This window comes from Oryctolagus cuniculus, chromosome 4, assembly GCF_964237555.1.
Source record: "Oryctolagus cuniculus chromosome 4, mOryCun1.1, whole genome shotgun sequence".
In the NCBI taxonomy this organism is placed as follows: domain Eukaryota; kingdom Metazoa; phylum Chordata; class Mammalia; order Lagomorpha; family Leporidae; genus Oryctolagus; species Oryctolagus cuniculus.
Genome location: NC_091435.1, coordinates 155622956 through 155644909, shown reverse-complemented (window position 1 = coordinate 155644909; position 21954 = coordinate 155622956). Strand labels below are relative to the sequence as shown.

The window sequence follows — 21954 nt, the reverse complement described above, 5'->3', positions numbered from 1 at the left end:
CAGGTCTTGAACCGGCGCCCATATGGGATGCTGGCACCGCAGGTGGTGGCTTTACCTGCTATACCACAGCGCTGGCCCCAAAATGAATTTATTTAAAAAAATTTTTTTAACCTATATGGCAAAGAACTAAGGGTAGACTTTAAACACTGAAGATGACCTTCAGTCAGTAACCAGCTAGTCAAAAGCCATGGTTCTGTCATACAAATGCAAGGAAATGAATTCAACTGCCAACCTGAGTGAACTTGGAAGTGTATCCTCCCAACATGAGCCTCCAGATGAGAACTCAACCCTGACCAACACGTAATTAAAGCCTTGTAGAGGATCCATCTAAACCGTGACTATCTCCTGACCTGTAGAGACTGTGAGATAATAAATATATGTGTTTCTAAGCTCCCAAGTCTGTAATGGTTTACCATGCACAGTAGATAACTAATGTACTCTTGCTGATAGATATTTGAATTATTTAAGGTTTTCCATGACTATCTGTTACAGTAACATAACCACTCTGATCCATGTGTCCTGAGTAGAATAGTTTCTGTAGGATAAATAACTCAAAAAGGGCTTTCTAAGGCATAGGATATGTCAGAAAAAGTTGAGATAGTAAATACTTTAAGTTCTTTGGGTCAAATTATCAATGTTGCAACTATTCAATTCTGCTGATTGTCCTAAAGCAGCTATATGCTTATTCTGTGGTACATGAATGAACATGCTTTCTGTGTTCCAACAAAATTTTACGAACTCTGATAAGTCAATTTTGTGTAATAGTCACGTCACAGGATATTAAACTTTTGATTTGTTTCCATCACTTAAAAAAGGAAAACTTTTTCTTGGTTTGCAGACTGTACATAAGTAGGTGGTGGGACAGATTTGCCCATGAGCCATAGTTTCCAGGCCCTTGGGACAGTTGCATCTTCAGTTTAGAAGATGGCAAAATGTTGTTTTCTGAAATGATTGTACCAATATTTCTGGCATCAGTAGTGTGACGTCTAATAGTTCTCTCATGGCTTCCTATCCTCACCCACACTGGGATGATCAGACTCCAATGCATCATGCCATTAGGCTGGGTGTCCAAGAGTCCCTCATCAAGATTTAAATTTGCATATTCCTGGTTATTACTGAGACATGGTAATTTTCATATATTTATTAATTAACTGCATTTTGTCTTGTGAATGCCTCTCAAGTCTTCTCTGCCTTTGGGAAGAAGGGAAGATTTGGCTTTGCATTATTGATCTGAGTTATTTCTATTTTTACTTACTGTGGATTTGAAGACTGTCATTAGATGTGCTGTGAGTATCTTCTCCCTGTGCTGGGTTTGTTTTCCTGCCTTTTGTGGTGACATCAATGCAATATTAAGCTTTCAGCTTCAAGAACAAGATGAATCTTTGTTTTTATTCATATTTTCGTTTATGGTCTTGGTAGTTTATAGTTTACTTCATATGTCGTTTTCCTCAAAAACTGTCCATTCTTTATTAAATTATCTCATAATAGCTGATGGGCTTTTTATTTTTGCTTTATATTTTCTTTTTTTTTAAAGATTTATTTATTTATTTGGAAGTCAGAGTTACCCAGAGAGAAAGAGAGGTCTTCCATCCACTGGGTCACTCCTCAATGGGCTGCAGCAGCCAGAGCTGTGCCGGTCCAGAGCTTCTTCCGGGTCTCCCACGTGGGTGCAGGGGCCCAAGGACTTGGGCCATCTTCTACTGCTTTCCCAGGCCATAGCAGAGAGCTGAATCAGAAGTGGAGTAGCTAGGACTCGAACCAGAGTCCATATGGGATGTCAGCACTGTAGGCAGTAGCTCTACCCACCATGCCAGTGCCAGCCCCCAATATATATCTCCTTTATGGGTGGCAGGGATCCAATTACTTGAACTATCAGCATCTCTCCCAGGGTCTGCAGTAGCATTAGAGTCAGGAGCCAGAGATGAGCATAGAACCATGACATTCTGATGTGGGATATGGGCATCTTAACTGATGTCTTAATTACTAGCCTGAATGCCCACCCTCACATTGCTTTTCAAACATGTGTGTGTATGTATGTAAGTATGTAAATGTCTGTATGCCTTTTTGTACCTACATGAGTATATAGGCAGAAGTGATAGAGAGCTCTGGAGGTGAGGCTAGAGTAGGCACACGATGGGCCGAGAGTGGGCAGAAAGAAATAGACTGGTGGGGATTGATCTTGTATCAGAGTGCTGGTTTGAACTCTGGCTGCTCTGCTTCTTCTTCTTCTTCTTTTTTTTCTTTTTCTTTTTCTTTTTTTTTTTTTTTTTTTTGACAGGCAGAGTGGATAGTGAGAGAGAGACAGAGACAGAGAGAAAGGTCTTCCTTTTGCCGTTGGTTCACCCTCCAATGGCCACCACGGCTGGCGCACTACGGCCGGCACACTGCGCTGATCCAAAGCCAGGAGCCAGGTGCTTCTCCTGGTCTCCCATGCAGGTGCAGGGCCCAAGCACTTGGGCCATCCTCCACTGCCTTCCCTGGCCACAGCAGAGAGCTGGACTGGAAGAGGGGGAACTGGGACAGAATCCGGCGCCCCGACTGGGACTAGAACCCGGTGTGCCGGCACCGCTAGGTGGAGGATTAGCCTATTGAGCCGCGGCGCCGGCCCGCTGCTCTGCTTCTGATCCAGCTTTCCACTAATGTGCCTGGGAAAACAGTGGAAGACACCCCAAGGATTTGTGCTTCTGTCACCCATGTGGAAAACCCATATGGAGTTCCAGGCTCCTGACAATGGCTTGGACCAGTGCCGGCTGTTGTGGCCATTTGAGGAATGAACCAATGGATGGAAGATCTGGCTGTGTGTGTGTGTGTGTGTGTGTGTGTGTGTGTGTGAGACTTCCTCTCTCTCTGTAACTCTGCCCAAATAAATAAATCTCAAAAAAAAAATTGATGAAAGTAGATTAGAAGAGAAAATGGATTTATTAGGGTACTTCAAAAATTTTGTTGCGAATGGAATGAAAAGATGTTTATTTTTATTCATTTTGAAAAGCAGAGAGAGAGATCTTCTAACTGCTGATTCACTGCCCAGTTGTCTACAATAGCTGGGCCTGGGTCAAACCAAAGTCAAGAACAAGGATCAAACTGGTTCTTTCACATGGGCAGCAGGAACCAAAATACGTGAACCATCTCCTACTGCATCTCGGTTTGTACATAAGTAAGAAGCTGGAATCAGAAGCAGAGCTGAGACCTGAATCTAGGAACTCTGACATGGGATGTAGGCATCCCAAGCAGGTTCCTAACTGTTGTACCAAATGCCTACCCCAATGTTAGCTTATTTTGGTGCAAAAAAACTTTGAAATTCATACATAGTATTTTCATAATAAACACTTTCATGAATTTTGGATGATCCTTTATAGAAGGGTTTCCAACTTTTTTCAACAAAATAAGTTTAGCTTTCAACTCTATTTTCCATAAATTTTTTGAAGTCCCTTTGTATGTATGCAAAGGTAGTTGTGGAATGTCAGGTTACTAAATAATATAACTAGATTAATCTTGATGGGTTCCAGTCTAGTTTCCCACAAATGCTTATCCTGAGAGGCAGCAGGTGATGGCTTAGTAGTTTGGTCCCTTCAACCCATATGAGAGACCCAGATGGAGTTCCAAACTCCTGGCTTTGGCCATGGCATTTCAGGACTGTTTTCTCTACATTTGCCTTCCTAATAAAATTCCGTATTAGTTACGTAATTAGTCCACTTTTTTTTTTTTTTTTGGACAGGCAGAGTGGACAGTAAGAGAGAGAGACAGAGAGAAAGGTCTTCCTTTTGCCATTGGTTCACCCTCCAATGGCCGCTGCGGCTGGTGCACTGCGGCCAGCGCACCACGCTGATCCGAAGCCAGGAGCCAGGTGCTTCTCCTGGTCTCCCATGTGGGTGCAGGACCCAAGGACCTGGGCCATCCTCCACTGCCTTCCCGGGCCACAGCAGAGAGCTGGCCTGGAAGAGGGGCAACCGGGAAAGAATCCGGTGCCCCGACCGGGACTAGAACCTGGTGTACCAGCGCCACTAGGCGGAGGATTAGCCTATTGAGCTGCGGCGCCGGCATTAGTCCACTTTTGTAAGAGGATTTCTACTCTAATCATCTGGTTGAGGGCCACATGTGGAGGTAAGATATGAACGCCAGAGCTCCATGTGACGAGCCTAACTCTACCCCAGCCTACAGAAGTCTCAGCACTTGCTTCAAGGAGATGCCTCAACTCCTTCCCACATCTGCAGTGGCATGGGGTTGATGCAACTACTAGAAATGAATATGTAGAGACCAAAGACTAAAGAAGCAATAAATAAGAAGACATTCAAATGAAAAATAGACAAATACCATTTCCTACCAAACTGGCAAAGGTTTGTCTACTGACTCTATGCAATATTGGCATAGGATAAAAGGACAGCAATGACAGATGAGGCTTGAGAAGTTAGTAGAATCCAAATGAGGGGCACAGGGGCCAGCAGTGCAGTGCAGAGGGGTAAAGCCCTGGCCTGAAATTGTTAAATCAACAACGGGAGTCACTGGGTACATGCTCCCCATGTAGGATCTCTGTCCTTAATGTGTTCTACTATGAAACTTAAAAACAACACTGCTAGTCGAACAATACCCTATACCTTGTACGGTTGTGTGAGTGCAGCCTGTTGAAATCCTTGCTTAGTATATACTAAGTTGATCTTCAGTATATGAAGGTAATTGAAAATGAAACTCGATGAAGGACGGGATGGGAGAGGGGTGGGAGAGGGGAGGGCCACAGGAGGGAGGGAGGTTGTTGGGGGGAAGCCACGACAATACAAAAGTTGCACTTTGTAAATTCACATTTATTAAATAAAAAAAACCTATATAACAAACAAAAAAATAAAAATAAAAAATAAAAAAGAACTTAATACTTTACCCTTTTAGTATTTTTTATGTTCTACTTAAAACTATTGGTTGAACTCTGTAATTAATACACAGTTACTCTTAGGTGTTTAATTAATGCTATAACTAGTACTCAAATAGTATTTTACACTTTGTGTTTCTGTGTGGGTGCAAACTGTTGAAATCTTTACTTAATATATGCTAAATTGATCTTCTGTATATAAAGAGAATTGAAAATTAATCTTGATGTGAATGGAAGAGGAGAGGGAGTGGGAGAGGGGAGTGTTATGGGTGGGAGGGAAGGTATGGGGGGGGGAGCTATTGTAATCCATAAGCTGTACTTTGGAAATTTATGTTCATTAAATTAAAAAAAAAAAAAAAAAAAGCCCTGGCCTGAAGTGCCAGCATCTCATATGGGTGCTGGTTCAAGTCCCAGCTGCTCCTCTTCTGATCCAACTCTCTGCTATGGCCTGGGAAAGCAGTAGAAGATGGCCCAAGTCCTTGGGTCCCTGTACCCATGTGGGAGTCCTGGAAGAAGCTCCTGGATCATGGCTTTGGATCGGTACAGCTCCGGCTGTTGCGGCCATCTGGGGAGTGAACCAGCAGTCTCTACCTCACTCTGTAACTCTTTCTCTTTTTTTTTTTTTTTTAAATTCCCCCCTTTAATTGATCAAAGTAAAGCCATGACATTTCATTTGGTAACCTGCTCAGAATTATAAAAATTATTTAATTTGGCCCAAGCCCATACTGCCCAGGGCAAAACGTTCAGACAATTCTAATCCCATCCGGCTCTGTTCTTATAAACTGCATATTTAAAAAAAATCTTCAACGTCCTAAACATGACGCTCTCAGTGCGAAGAATATTTGAGCTGGATGTGACATTTATGTCCTTGACAAGCCTCGATTATCCAGGTCCTTTACCTTGTATATCCTGACCAGCCAGTGTTCTGTGGTATATGCCTCCTCCAGCACATCAAGCTCAAAGTCTTTATTCCCAATCTCAGCATTTCGGACACGGTCAAAGCCTGGTGGACGCTTAGCTTCTGTGTAGACCTGTCCAAAGCGGTAGTAACACATCTTGTACATGAGACAGTTGAGCAGCACTGGAGAACCCTCACGGTCCCACACGGAATTCCCCAGTTGGAGTATAATAGTCATTCTCCTTGATATGTTTGCCTGTGTCTGTGCTGCCTCCAATCCGAACCATCCAAAGAAATTTGTTGATATCATCAGAGGAATACCCAGTGAGGCCTCCAAAAATGACCAACACATAGCTGACATCAAGCTCCCTCATGATTTCATAGGCTTTTTCTTCTGTGGATGCCATTGCCTGCCCTACTCGAGAAATATGGGTATTATTCCATGTGTTGTTGTCCACTAAAATTGTCCGATTTGCCATAGCTGTAATCTGGTAGCCGTAATCCCACCATGACATGACTTTTGCATCCTCTGGAGTATTGTGACGAAGCCAATAATACGCTTCTCGGAAGTCATCAAAAATGATCCTACTGCCATCCCCACCCCGGGCAGACAGCACAATGGAGGGAGAAGAGTAGGCCTCACTGGTCACCCAGGTTGAATGAAAGGTGTAGGTAATGAGAAAGAAGGCCATGACCAATATCATCCCACTTGCCACTTCATTCTTAATAGGGTATGTAGAATCCTGTTGCTTCTTGCTCTTCTTGTCTGGACGACTTATGTCCAGATTCTTCATATATGTGGATAGCACCTGGGAAACTCCAATGCCAGAAAGAATGCACATAACAGGCGCCAACACCAACATCAGACGCACATCACAGCTGAAAAGTACATGCTGGTCACACCATACATGATGATAAAAATCCGGGCATCAGACAGGTTGCTAAAGCAGTAATAGAGGCCAACTGGAAACATGAAGACGAGGAGCTGCAAGTCAAAATAGTAGGAGGACCAGGTTGTGGGCTGATGCTCAGATACAGATGCAATGATGGGGATGTTGTTCTTAGCATAAGAAGGATCCAGCAGTGAGTAGAAACGGCCCGTCCAGGGAGATATTTTTCCTGTCAGCATGAGGAGAGCTCCCATTGTGAGAAGGACAAAGCCCACCAAGGGGATGACACTGCGGAAAAGAACTTCAAATTGCTGTGGGTTCAACTTGCTGCGCAGGTAATCCACAAAGGCATGTATCTGGCAGAGGCCAAAGACCCCAAAGGCTGCCATGTGCTCCGACGAAAGGACAGGCTGGAAACCCACAAAGGAGATCTGCTTGGAAAGTATGGTACCCAGGCAGTAGACGGTACAGTAAGCCACGTAGATTCGATGGGAGAAACGGCCTGTGAGCATCAGCACCAGGACGTGGAGCGGGATCAAGTTGATCAGGAACACATAACCCCCCCATGAAGAGACCATATAGAAATAAGCAAGGGCACACTTGGCTGCCCAATAGATAGAACCAGTCTTTACTGCCTTGATCCACATGTAGTAGGTAAGCAGCATACAAAAAATGGCAATCCCTTCATTATCATAGGAGCCAACCACAGATCAGGAGATATATCCAGGGACAACAGCTATCATGGCAGCAGCAAGCAGCCCAGCCCCTGCATCCTTGAGCTCTTTGGTAAGGTGGTACGTGACGATGGTAGTGAAGGAGGAGAAGAGAGGGGCCAGGAACACACAGACATTCCGAATGTCAATGGTGATGTGGAAAAAGTGCAGCACATGGTAGATTGCAGCAGAGGTAATCATTAAGCCTGGGTATATTGTTCCTCCTATGATTCGTCCCAAAGGGTACCAGGCCCGGTCATCAAACCAGTTATGGAATTTATAAAACCCCTCCTCGGCCAGGAACCGGGTAGTCCGATAATTAAAGTACGGATCAAATTCATGGATAACACTTTCAAATCTCAGGACAGCAAAGAGACGAGTGGAGAAAGATAACACAGCAGCCATTGGCAGAATGAGAAGCTTCAGAAGTGTGTCCTGCTTCTCATAGGACAACCGCAAAAATCCAAGCTTAGTCATCTTGACATCAATGGTGGCCACAGACGACACTCAAACAGCTGCCCAGCAGTTCTCAGCAATCCGCTCAGCTCTTTTCTGCCATCCGTTCCTGTAACGCTTTCAAATAAATAAAATAAATCTTTAAAAAAAAATAAATGAGGGGCATAGCTTTGTCAAGTCCATTAAGGAGCTTATAATAAGAACAGGGCAGGCCAGGGTCTTGAGCAGGGGATCACTTACAGCTGTTCTAAGGGGAATTCACTGAGAGGCAACCAAACTGGGAATGGCAGAGCAGTTAGGAGGTGGTGCAGCATTCTGGTAGGTATTTCAGTTTCTTGGAATTGTGACAGCAGTGAGTCTGGAAACAAGTGGATGAGTAAGATATTGAAAAGAGATCTGACAGGTGTTGGTGATAATTGCATATTCCTTTTTTTTTTAAGATTATTTATTTGAAAGGCAGAATGGTAGAGAGAGAGAGAGAGAGAGAAAGAGAGAGAGAGATCTTCCATCTGCTAGGTCACTCCTCAAATGGCAGCAATGGCCAGGGCTGGGCCAGGCTGAAGCCAGGAGCCTGGAATTCCCTCTTCTGTGTGGGTGGGTGGCAGGGGCCCACACACTTGGGCCGTCCTCTGCTTTCCCTGGTTCATTAGCAGGGAGCTGGATCAGAAGTGGAGCAGTGAGGACTTGAACCAGTGCCCATATGGAATGTCGGCATCAAAGGCACTGGCTTTGCTTAGTGTGTCAAAATGCCAGCCCCATAACTGAATATATTCTGTTTTTTAAAAATATTTATTTATTTATTTGAAAGTCAGAGTTACACAGAGAAAGGAGAGGCAGAGAAAGAGAGAGAGAGTCTTCCACCACTGGTTCACTCCCCAGTTGGCCGCAACAGCTGGAGCTGCGCTGATCTGAAGGCAGGAGCCAGGAGCTTCTTCTGGGTCTCCCATGTGGGTGCAGGCGCCCAAGGAATTGAGCCATCTTCTACTGCATTCCCAGTCCATAGCAGAGAGCTGAATCGGAAGTGGAGCAGCCAGGACTCGAACTGACACGCATATGTGATGCTGGCACTGTGGTGGCGGCTTTATCCTCTATGCCACAGCGCTGGCCCCTGCATATATTCTGAAGGGGAGTACAGGACAGAGATGGTATCTGTATTAGAGGGCTCAATCTGCAAAGCCATACCTTTATGGAATAAATTTATGGAAGGCTTTATGGAATAAGTTTATTAAAGGAACTAAATGTTAAGAAGTTTGTGGGAGAAGGTGGGCAATTGATTCTGAGAAAAAGAAATGTAGGATTAGGAAAATCTCAGTCTCAAAGCCAGGGACTTCAGCTACAGAGGTGGGACTATTAACAGGAGGACGATGGAGAAGTGTCGAGGAGTATTTGCTTCTGTGGGTCCTCAGGTAGGCAGCGGTGGTAGGCCTGGGGCTGCTGCTGGTCAGCAAGGCCTGTACTGGGGGGACAAGCTGAAGGCAGAATGAAGGTGGCAACGGCAAGCTGAAACCTGCTAGACACTTCTGCTTTTGTAAGTAAACTCGTGGAATGATGACAGCTCCAGATGTAATGTCACCCCAAAATCCTACCCAAGTTCCTTTTAGGCCAACTCTACTGTGGCGCCACACAGGAAAAGAGATTCTGGGGAACATAGCTTGCAGCCTAACCAAGCTGATGGTAGAAGGATATTCTAGAGTGTTAGTCTGTTTTCATTACCTTTGACTTTATTGCTTCACAGTGTTCTGAATCTTAAGGTGAACTGTGACAGAGGTTCCAAGTGATGCGTGTACATTCCCCACAGGGAGGTGAGCCATCCAGGCAGGGGGTTCCTGCCACCACCACCACCACCACCACCACCACCACCACCGCCTGGCGGGACAGAGCTGGGGAAGGGTAAAGCAAGGGCAAACACAGCTTAGCAACTCCAAGTCATCATGGAAATGAACAGTGCTCTAAGGTACAGTGTCTGGACATTAGTTGGATAACAGATGTAGTCAATAAATAACTGATAGTACTTTTTTTTTTTAAAGGTATATTGATTTATTCCGAAGGCAAAGTGACATAGTAACCAAGGAAGTAATTCAGCTTCCATTTGCTGATTTACTCCCTAAATGCCTGTAATAGCCACGGCTGGGCCAGGCAGAAGCCAGGAGGCTGGGAACTCCACCCTGTTCTCTCACGTGGGTGGCAGGGACGGGAGTACTTAGGCCATCTTTTGCTGCTTTCCTGGGCACATTAGCAGGGAGTTGGATGAGAAGTAGAGCAGCTGGGGCTTGAACTGGAACTCAGATGTGGAATGTGAACACCACAAGCAGTGGTTTATGTTGGGCCTCAATGCCTGGCCTGACAGTATTCGTTTTCCTCTAGTTTCTTAGTAATCATGTGAAATCTTGGCCTTCTGTTAGACTGTGTACACTGAGGAGTGATATATTGCGGTACATTGTACAAAGGAATACTTCCTTCTCTATGCTCTTATTCTGCTGCATTTAAATATAATTTATTATAAATTGAATATTCTGCATAAAAAAATCTGAAATGTTCCTAAGCCAAAATGTTTTGAACACCAACATGATGCCACAAATGGGAAATTCCACATCATGAAACCTTGTTTGGAGCATAAACTTACTGAAGGTTTTGCATAAAATCACATTTAGTCTATGTGTATTATTAAGTGTATAAAACATTAATACACTTCACAGAGTTGGATCCTATTCCCAAGGTATCTCATATTTGAAAATATTTCATAATCTGAAAAATATATGAAATCTGATACATTTCTGATTCCAAGCATTTCATTTTATGTTGTAATTTATTTTTAATTTTTAAAAATTTTTAAAGATTTATTTATTATTTATTTGAAAGAGTTACACACAGAGAGAAAGAGAGGCAGAGAGAAAGAGAGAAAGAGAGAGAGAAAGAAAGAGGTCTTTCATTCGCTGGTTCACTCCCCAACTGGCCACAACGGCCGAAGCTGTGCTGATCCGAAGCCAGGAGCCAGCAGATTCTTCTGGGTCTCCCATGCAGGTGCAGGGGCCCAAGGAATTGGACCATCCTCCACTGTTGAAGCATTTTAGATAAGATATATTCAACCTGTATTATGGCTGAATCAGCATATGAAAGATGATGCATGACATTCTAAGAGTGGCTCTATGTTTGAGAGCTGTACTATGACTTTCCTCTAACTTCATATAAAAGATGAAGTTCAGCAAAAGTGATTGACTCCAGATCAAATTATGGCAGTATGGTACTTTATGCCCTGTCCCAAGAGCCCATCAAAGCTCATAAAAACTATATTCTTTTATGAATATTACCAAAAATAGTAAATAAAATGTTTGAGAGGTAGGTGCTTGGCACATAGGTTAACACATCACTTGGTGATGATGGCTCAAGTACTTGGGTCCCTGTCACCCACATGGGAGACCTGAATTGAGTTTCAAGATCTTGGCTTTGGCTTGGCCTAGCCCTGGCTATTGCCATTTTAGCAGTAGGTCAATGGATGGAAGATCTCTATGTTATGCTCTTTCCTTCTCTCATCTTTCCAGCTTTTTAAAAAAAATTTTAAAATAAAATTTGCACATATTTTATCTAAGATTTAATGGGCTCTGTCTCAGATTTTCAGTCAACTTTCAGTTGGCTTTTTTTTCTTTTTAAAGATTATTTATTAGAGAGGTAGAGAGAGGGAGAGACAGAGAGAGAGGTCTTCCATTCACTGGTTCACTTCCCAAATAGCTGCAATGTTTGGAACTGGGCCTATCTGAAGCCAAGAGCCAGGAGCGTCTTCCATGTTTCCCATGTGGGTACAGGGGTCCAAGCAATTGGGCCATCCTCTGCTGCTTTTCCCAGGCCATAAGGAGGGAGCTGGATCAGAAGAGGAGCAGCCAGACTTGAATAGGTCCCCATGTGCGATGCTGGAGCGGCAGGCAGAGGCTTAAACTACTACACCATAGCACCGGCCCCTCCAATTTTCAAATGGAATGAAAATAAATATCTTTAAAAATTTTGGGGGGGCCAGCACAGTGGCATAACAGGTAAAGCTGCTGCCTAAGGAGCCAGCATTTCATATGGGCACCAATTGGAGTCCTGGCTGCTCCTCTTCCAATCCAGCTCTCTGCTATGGCCTGGGAAAGCAGTAGAAGATGGTCTAAGTACTAGGGCCCCTGAACCCATGTGGGCAACCTGGAAGACGCTCCTGGCTCCTGGCTCTTGGCTTTAGATTGGCGTATCTCTGGCCATTGCAGCCATTTGGGGAGTGAATCAGAAAATGGAAGACTTCTCTCTGCCTCTCCTCTCTCTGTCTGTAACTCTATTTCTCAAACAAATACACAAAAAAATAAAATTTTTAAAAACAATTTTTAGGGGCTGGCATTGTGGCACAGTAGGTTAATCCTCCTCCTGCAGCGCTGGCATCCCATATGGGTGCCGGTTCTAGTCCTGGCTGCTCCTCTTCCAATCCAGCTCTCTGCTATGGCCTGGGAAAGCAGTAGAAGATGTCCCAAGTGCTTGGGCTCCTGCACCCATGTGGGGGCCAACGCTGTGGCACAGCAGGTTAACGCCCTGGCCTGAAGTGCCAGCATCCCATATGGGCACCAGTTCAAGACCCCGCTGCTCCACTTCCGATCCAGCTCTCTGCTATGGCCTGGGAAAGCAGTAGAAGATGTCCCAAGTGCTTGGGCTCCTGCACCCATGTGGGGGACCCAGAAGAAGCTCTTGGCTCCTGGTTTCGGATCGGTGCAGCTCCTGCTGTTGTGTCCAGTTGGGGAGTGAACCGGCAGATGGAAGACCTTTCTCTCTCTCTCTCTCTCTCTCTCTCTCTCTCTTTCTGCCTCTCCTTCTCTCTCTTTGTAGCTCTGACTTTCAAGTAAATAAATAAATCTTAAAAATTTTTTTTTAGATATTTGATATATATGTGTTTTGGTGAAAAGAGCTTAAAAGCTTTGTTAGGACCTAGTTTCTTCCCTTCTATATTTGCCTGTCCATTTTCTTTGAGGAGTCCTCTCCCTCCTTCCCCCCACTGATAATCCCCTTGGATGTGGACCCCATGCTGGTAACTCAGAGTCTTCTAGGTCAGTGTCTGTGGTCTCATGATACCATCTCTACCTAGATTAAGGACTAGATTCCTGATTGTGCACTACAAGGGGAGTCTGTCCTTGGCTCCAGTTGATTGGTTAAATTCCTTTTATTAACGACTTGGATGGCACTGTGAACTTTTCCTCTCATAGCTCAAAGAGTAGCTTGCAAATCTTATTCTGTGCATCTTAACACCTTGGCCTGTTGTAGTTATTGAAGAAATGACTAAATACTATCATAGTTTGAATATGATTTTGGCCCCAAACTCTTCAGGACCAAACACCAAAATTATCACTTAATGACACTAAGAGGATGGAAACCTAATCCAACTATAGTGGTTAGGAGGTGAGGCCTAGTGGGAGGCCATAGGTCATTGATGGTGTGCTCTCAGAAGGTAATTCTTTAGAGGACTGTTAGAAACCTGAGTGGGGCTGATCCTTGCTCTGCTCCCTGGCTTGTCACGTAATCTTTCCTCCACCATTTCCATCTCCAACCCCACTAGATGTTAAGACAATGGGAAGGTCTAGTCTTGGACTTAAACCTCCAAAAATGTGAGCAAAATGAAACTTTTCTCTCGATAAAATCAGTTGCCTTAGGCATTCTGTTGTCATAATGAAAAACTGACTCATGTAGGTGTTGGACAACATGGTTGATGAGACTGAACTGTTTATGAAATTGATGAAATTTGGAGATTGGCTTTAAAATAGGAAGCGAGGCCAGATCCCATTTGAAATATACATCTTAGATCTCAAACATACACCTTAGTATACCTGGGATAAAATACGGTTACTTCTCTTAGTATTTGTTGGATGGCCAGTCAACATCATACACATCATTCTCTGACTGGTTGAGTACTCATTATGTGCTTTGTGGGCAGATTATGAAAATCTAGATCAGAATATTGACTTCTGGACCTATATAAAATTTTGAGGAGTCAAAGCAAATTGTAATTATAAAGGCTTGCTTGTAGACACTCTTACTGTATTATTTCTGGTATGTAAATATCTTTTACCCTCTTTGCAGAGTGTTTTGGAAACAGAGGAAGTGGAATTTAAAAAAAGCAATATTTGATTCAGATGTGTGTCTTCCACTTTCAATCAGCAACAAGTCTTCTAAAAAGAAAAAGTCAAAACTCTCGAAAAGAATTAAAGACCAGGAGGAGCAGCAGGCCCATGACCTCATGATCACATTCCCCTGTTCCACATGCAAGCAGGAAATTGATATACCTGGTATTTTTGGTCATAAAAAGCAGCATGTAGCTTTGGCTACGTTGGGTTTCCAATGGATGGGTGGAAAAACACCACAGCTCTCAATGGTTGCTAGTCACAGACAGTTTATAATTTCTAAAGTAATGTCATCTTTTATATTCAATGAAAAAATCCTACAGATAATTAATGATGCTTTTGAGGCACTTAGGAAGAAACAAATACCAGGATACTATAAGATTTTAGATAACATTGACAGGAGCTCCACAATCTCTCAAAAAATCTGTCATCTATTAATTAAAGGAGTAGCTATTTGTGAAGATGGGAATTCTACATGGAGGCATGACATGAATGATAAATACACCATAATGAATAACTTTGGCAATAAACCCAATGTGTGCTTTTTTGGTTTGTTTGATGGCTATTATGGAACTGCAGCAGTTGACCTTGCATCAGTAGAGCTCCCAGTTTTACTCCTCCATCAACTTGCCAAATTTGATCCTTCCTACCAAATGACACCCGAACAGCAACAAATGATCGATTCCTTTCATACCGTGTTTAGAAAAGAATACATAGCGATCGAAGATCTCTTCTCTTCCATACACAAAAGGACAAGAGGGCTGAGGAATGAGTATGAGAACATACACAAAGCCTTTGCAAAAGCATTTTGGAGAATGGACAGACTTTTACGGCTCGGAAGGCAAGAAGTGTCTAGGATTCGATGGAGTGGCTGTTCTGCAGTTACTTGTATATTAGAGGGCAGCATTAAAAATCCTCAGGCTAAAAAAAATTGGAAAGCAGCCAGTAACACTGATAGATTGACAGTCCCTTCTCCGACAACGCCACAGATAGTTTCTGGAGTACTACACATTGCAAACACTGGTATGTACATTGAATCGCACTATATAACAATTTAGCATAAAAATTTTAAATTTACTTTATTTGAAAGAGTTACAGAAAAAGGGACAGAGAGACACAGACAGTGATCTTCAATCCACTGGTCACTTCCCAAATGCCCACAACAGCTGAGCCTGGACCAGGCCAAAGCCAGGAAACGAAAACCCAATTCTGGTCTCCCATATGGGTGTCAGGAACCCAAGGACAGGAGCCACTACCTATTGTCACATTAGTAAGGAAGCTGGAATCAGAAGCAGAGCTGGGCTTCAAACCCAGGCCCTTTAATATGGGATACGGAGGTCTGAAATAGTTTCTTAACTGAAGTGCCAAATGTCCATCTTACCTTACCATTTTTGATTTTTTTTTTTTTTTGACAGGCAGAGTGGACAGTGAGAGAGAGAGACAGAGAGAAAGGTCTTCCTTTTGCCGTTGGTTTACCCTCCAATGGCCACCGTGGCTGGTGCACCGCGCTGATCTGATGGCAGGAGCCAGGAGCCAGGTGCTTCTCCTGGTCTCCCATGGGGTGCAGGGCCCAAGCACCTGGGCCATCCTCCACTGCACTCCCTGGCCACAGCAGAGAGCTGGCCTGGAAGAGGGGCAACCGGGACAGAATCCGGCGCCCCAACTGGGACTAGAACCCGGTGTGCCGGCGCCGCTAGGCGGAGGATTAGTCTAGTGAGCCGCGGCGCCGGCCACCATTTTTGGTTTCTAGACCCAAATCCTTCCTGCTTCCAGAATTATTTAGTGATTTACTAGTGCCTAGAAATTTCATTGAACAATTTAAGAAACAATGAATAGCCACAGTTTAACTGCAGATTATAGGCACAAAAATAGTTGTAATTATTTTTCAGAAGAGGCACAGATATAATGTGATCAAAATTTGCATTTTCTAAACACAGTAGCTATGAGTTGTTGATGAAGATGAAAGTAAATCTACTACATATGCTTAGGCTTGAACAATATGAACTGCATTTCACATACTTCCTTTCAGGAAAATGGAGTTACAGATGGAGAGAGGGAGAGACAGAGCGAAAGGTCTTCCATTCACTGGTTCACTCCCCAAATAGCCGAAATGGCTGGAACTGCGCTGATCTGAAGCCAGGAGGCAGGAGGCAGGAGGCAGGAGCCAGGAGCTTCTTCTGGGTCTCCCACATGGGTACAGGGGCCCATGCACTTGGGCCATCTTCCACTGCTTTCCCAGGCTGTTAGCAAGGAGCTGCATTGGAAGTGGAGCAGCCGGAATTTGAACTAGCACATTTATGGGGTGCCAGTGCGACAGGCGGTAGCTTAACCTACTATACCACAGTGCCAGCCCTGGAAAGGTTTCTTTTTTTTAATATTTTTAAAATTTATTTTAAAGGGGGAGTTATATAGAGAGAAACACACACACACACACAGAGAGAGAGAGAGAGAGAGAGAGAGAGAGAGAGATTCACCTTCCGTCTGTTCATTCACTTCCCGAATGGCTGCAACAGTCAGGGCTGGCCGGGCTAACGCCAGGAGTCTGGAGCTTCCTCCGGATCTCCTACGTGGGTATAAGGACACAAGCACTTGGGCCATCTTCTGCTGTTTTCCCAGGCACGTTAGCAGGGTGCTGGTTTGGAAGTGAAGGAGCTGGGTCTCTGACTTGTGCCCATATGGAATGCCGGAGTCACAGGTGGAGGCTTAACCTGCTCCACCATAACGCTGGCCCCTGGGAAGTTTTTGATGATTAATATAGTTGCTCAAACTGTTTGGTTATTCTAATAATAAATACATTTGCAGTAGACCATTCTGATGCTCACTGGACAAGTAGTTTCAGTTTCATCACAGAGAGAGTAACACATAATTCATGCTTCAGTTTTATGGGTATGTATTTTTTTTTCTAAAATGTCGGCTGTGTTATTTTAAATTTATTTCACGAAGCAATTGTACTGACAATCAGTGCTTAAGGTCTTAGCCTAGGAGCTTTCCGAAATGGAAATTTCAGAAGTTAAAAGTTTCTGTCAAAGTCATCCTGAGCTCCAGGAGACACTAAAGTAGGATTTCCACACTCAGTCTTCTAACAACTCTCTTATCTGACGATATCTACATAGTGTGAGTTCAGTGTTTCCGATGAGAACATGGACACTTGGAAAAGTGAGATAGTTTGTTTAGGCTCTCAGATATGAGGGAATTGAACTGGAAATCAAGGCCACTATATTAAGTAGCCTCTCGAGGGGATTCCTTCCAGAGTGTAAGGAGCCTGGGCCCCAGGGAGTGGGACTTTGTAGCAGAGATGGTTCTGTGAGGACCAGATACTTACAAATATGTTTGGAATGTCAAGGTCCTTGAAAGTTTCTGTCTGAGCCAAATGTGAAGTTTTCAGATAAAGCAACATCCAGAAGCCAAGTGCGATGTCTGTTACCCTGAGATTCTACATGGCTTCAGAGAAAGCCCACTTCACAGACTGATAGTTTTCAGATTTCAGGCCAATAGGGGACCTCAGCCATAGCCTTGGAATTGGGACCCCTATTAGAAAATTTCTTTTTTCTGACAGACAGAGTGGATAGTGAGAGAGACAGAGAGAAAGGTCTTCCTTTTGCCATTGGTTCACCCTCCAATGGCCGCCGCGGTTGCTGTGCTGCAGCCGGCACACCGCGCTGATCCAAAGCCAGGAGCCAGGTGCTTCTCCTGGTCTCCCATGGGGTACAGGGCCCAAGCACTTGGGCCACCCTCCACTGCCTTGCTGGGCCACAGCAGAGAGCTGGCCTGGAAGAGGGGCAACTGGGACAGAATTCGGCGCCTCGACTGGGACTAGAACCCGGTGTGCCAGCGCCGCTAGGCGGAGGATTAGCCTAGTGAGCAGCAGCGCCAGCCAGAAAATTTCATTAGATGTCAGTATCACTGTAAAATTAAGTGAGAAATGGACGCCATCATTAAATGTCTAGTATAGCATGATTCACTGTTTCAAGACTCGTTACCATGTAGTTAGTTCTGATATCCAGATGACTTGGTTGGATTTAATTTTCAGGCTTACACAATTGTTTCAAACTGATTTCATGCAGGAATTCCATATCTTAATAGAAAGACATATACAGGAAAAAATGCATATTGCAAAAGGGAGGAGCTGAGGTCATGATTTATATTACACAAAAGAGTTCTTGAAAACAAGGCATTTAAAATGGGTTTCTTACAGCCAACTGAAAAAAAATGAATTTTCACACAAATTTATCACAACATATTTTGTATTTTTTTTTAAAGATTCATTTACTTATTTGAAAGTCAGAGTTACACAGAGAAAGGAGAGGCAGAGAGAGAGGTCTTCCATCTGCTGGTTCACTCCCCAATTGGCTGCAATGGCTGGAGCTGCGCCAATCCAAAGCCAGGAGCCAGGAGCTTCTTCCGGGTCTCCCACATGGGTGCAGGGGCCCAAGGACTTGGGCCATCTTCTACTGCTTTCCCAGGCCATAGCAGAGAGCTGGATAGGAAGTGGAGCAGTGGGGTCTTGAACTGGTGCCCATATGGGATGCTGGCACTTCAGGCCAGGGCGTTAACCTGCTGTGCCACAGCGTTGGCCCCATGTTTTGTATTTATAAAGCAAGATCATTGATAGCAAAGAAATTAATTTGTGTGTATGTGAGTGTGTGAAATTCCTGAGGGACTAGTGTTGTCACAACTCTGGAATTAAAAAAAAAAATCTTCACTTTATGATGAAACATAAGAATGAGTATAATGATGAAGCTACTGAATAAATATTGAATTTGTGTTTGTGGAAAAAGGTACTCCCAAACTGATATTCTTGATTTTTTGTTCTTAGCACTTCTCATTTATATTGTATTTTATAATTCTTTTGGTATTTTTGTCTTTTACATAATTTAATCATTATAAGATGAACACGCATACACATGCTATCGGCGGGGGAGGGTGGCGGAGAGAAAAGTTGAAATTTTTCTTAGCATATAAGATAAGGTAACAGCATGTAGGACTATTTGAGGACCAAAATGCTTTCCAAAATGGCTGTACTATTTTGCTATCCCAACAATGTGGATGAGGGTTCTTATTTTTCCATATTCTCCTCATCTTACTCTTTTAGATCTAGCATTCTTAGTTAGTATGAAGTTTTGTCTTATTCTGATTTTGATTTTTTTTTTTTTTGACAGGCAGAGTGGACAGTGAGAGAGAGAGACAGAGAGAAAGGTCTTCCTTTGCCGTTGGTTCACCCTCCAATGGCCGCCGCGGCCGGCGCACCACGCTGATCCGATGGCAGGAGCCAGGAGCCAGGTGCTTTTCCTGGTCTCCCATGGGGTGCAGGGCCCAAGCACCTGGGCCATCCTCCACTGCACTCCCTGGCCACAGCAGAGGGCTGGCCTGGAAGAGGGGCAACCGGGACAGAATCCGGCACCCGACCGGGACTAGAACCCGGTGTACCGGCGCCGCTAGGCGGAGGATTAGCCTAGTGAGCCATGGCGCCGGCCCTGATTTTGATTTGCATTTCCCCGATGACTAATGATGTTGAGCCTTTTCCGTGAGCTTATTAATCATTTGATTATCTTCCTTAGAGAAATGCTATGCTATTCAAATCTTTTGTTTATTTTCAAGATCAGGTTATTATTTATTATTGTGCTGTAGGAGTTCTTTTTATAATCTAGATACAAATTCTTTATCAGATACATGATTGGCGATGTTTCCTTCCATTCCTTAAATTGTTTATTCACTTTCTTAATGATGTCCTTTGAAGCAAAAATGATTTTAATTTCCATGAGGTCCAATTTATCAATTTTGCTGGTGTTATTCTAGTACATTAGGTGTTAAATATAAGAAACCATCATTTAGTGAAAGGTGAAAAATTTACATTTGTGTTTTCTTCCAGGAGTTTTATAGTTTTATCTTTCACATTCAGGCTTATGATCCATTTTGAGTTACGAGATAGGGGTCCAACTTCAATAATTTGCATGTGAACATTAAGTTGTCCTAAGACTACTTGCTGAAAAGATTTTTTTCCATTGAATTGATGTTGCTTTCACTAAAAAGTCAATTGATCAATGTAAAGTCTTATATCTAAGGTCTCTATGTTGATTCGGTCCCATTGATCTGTAAGTCTAATCTTATACCTTATCCTTGATGCCTCCAGCAATTGGATTCTCCAGCTTTGAAATTTTTAAGTTTGAGCTTCAAACTTTTTCAAGATTGTTTTACATATTCTAGGTCCATTATTTTCCATAAAAAATTTCTTTTTTAAAGATTTTATTTATTTATTTGAGAGGTAGAGTTACAGAGAGAGGGAGAGACAGAGAGGAAGAGGTCTTGCATCTGCTGGTTCACTCCCCTAATAGCTCTTGGAGATGAGCTGATCCAAAGCCAGGAGCCAGGAGCTTCTTCCGAGTCTCCAACATGGATGCAGAGGCCCAAGCACTGAGATCATCTTCTGCTGGTTTCCCAGGCATTAGCAGAGAGGTGGATCGGATGAGGAGCAGCCGGGACTGGAACCAGCACCCATATGGGATGCTAGCACCGCAGGCAGAGGATTAATCTACTGCACCACGGCGCCGGTCCCTCCATACAAATTTAAGATCAGCTTATTAGTTGTTAGACAGAGGCCAAGGGGAACCTCCCATCCATTGGTTCAGTCTCCAAATGACTGTAGCAGCTGGGGCTAGGCCAAGCTGAAGCGTGGGGACAGGAACTCAGTCCGCATCTCTCATGTTGGTGGCAGGGACCCAAGTATTTGAGCTAATACCCTGCTGCTTCTCAGGGTGTGTGTTATCAGAAAGTTAGAACCAGCAGCAGAGCACTCTGATAGGGAAGTGTGCATACCAAGCAAAGTCTCAAGTACTATGCCAAGTGCCCACCTAATGCTTTATTCTGTTTGATGTTACTTTAAATATTATTTTAAATCTTTTTGTAAACCAGAGCATTTATTGCTTGACTGAGTGTTGAAATTCTCCAGATGAACTGGATGCTGCACCAGCTGCCCTCTCGGGTTTAGGTGTTGTTCCTTCATGGAGTCCAGGCCTGAATCTGTGGTATATAATTTTTAGGTGCCTCCTCCGACCAGTCCCAGTGGTAGTTCGTCTTTTAGCCTTGGCACTCCAGTAATACTTTCTCTTGCTCTTGGCAGGGTAGCCACATTTGCCACAGGTCGACTTCAGAAGGTGTTGGCCTTGGAGCCGCAGTGGTGGCACAGCGTGTGCGTCTTGTGATGCTTTCCAAATGATGACGTTTCCTTCGTCATCTCGCTTCTGCAGCCGAGACCAAAAAGCCCATAGTGTGTTTTGTTTTTTTGTTTTTTTTGTTTTTGGACAAGCAGAGTGTACAGTGAGAAAGAGATGCCCATAGTGTTTTCTTAACACATATTTTCATTATTTTTTGTGGAAGCTTGTATGCATGAATTTCATTTTTTATGTGCCAAAATAAGCTTATCTTTTTTTCTAGGATTTTTTTTTTTTGACAGGCAGAGTGGACAGTGAGAGAGAGAGACAGAGAGAAAGGTCTTCCTTTGCCGTTGGTTCACCCTCCAATGGCCGCCGCGGCTGGCTAGCTGTGGCTGGTGCACCGCGCTGATCCGATGGCAGGAGCCAGGTGCTTATATCCTGGTCTCCCATGGGGTGCAGGGCCCAAGGACTTGGGCCATCCTCCACTGCCTTGCTGGGCCACAACAGAGAGCTGGCCTGGAAGAGGGGCAACCGGGACAGAATCCAGCACCCTGACCGGGGTGTGTCATTAGTAGTGTGCTTTTATTCCTTGCTTATTATTTTTTGTGAGTCTGTTATGTGTGTGTGTGTGTATATATATATATAAGATTTATTTATTTATTTGAGAGACAATTATATACAGGGAGACAGAGCAGAAGGTCTTCCATTCCCTAGTTCACTCCCCAAATGGCCACAATGGCTGGAGCTGTGCTCGATCTGAAACCAGGAGCCAGGAGCTTCTTCCGGGTCTCCCACATGGGTGCAGGGGCCCAAGGACTTGGGCCATCTTCTACTGCTTTCCTAGGCCATAACAGAGAGCT

General features: G+C 43.9%; 2 protein-coding genes and 1 pseudogene across 2 annotated transcripts in view; 1 reads left to right on the top strand and 2 right to left on the bottom strand.

Moving 5' to 3' along the window:
• Positions 1–5470: 5470 nt before the first annotated feature.
• LOC100351677 (dolichyl-diphosphooligosaccharide--protein glycosyltransferase subunit STT3A-like) lies at positions 5471–7918 on the bottom strand. Its single transcript, XM_051858851.2, is given in 3 exon segments — positions 5471–5958; positions 5960–6627; positions 6630–7918. Coding segments are annotated over 3 exon segments (2115 nt in total). The 5' UTR covers positions 7837–7918; the 3' UTR covers positions 5471–5718.
• A 1692-nt stretch (positions 7919–9610) lies between these two features.
• Positions 9611–21954, top strand: part of PP2D1 (protein phosphatase 2C like domain containing 1) — a 34854-nt gene continuing 22510 nt past the window's right edge. Inside the window, exons 1-2 of the mRNA XM_002716193.5 lie at positions 9611–9769; positions 13903–14966. Coding sequence (XP_002716239.3) covers positions 9747–9769; positions 13903–14966 — 1087 coding nt within the window. The 5' untranslated portion in view covers positions 9611–9746. The remainder of the gene's footprint in view (positions 9770–13902; positions 14967–21954) is intronic.
• LOC138849398 (large ribosomal subunit protein eL37 pseudogene) lies at positions 19478–21174 on the bottom strand (annotated as a pseudogene).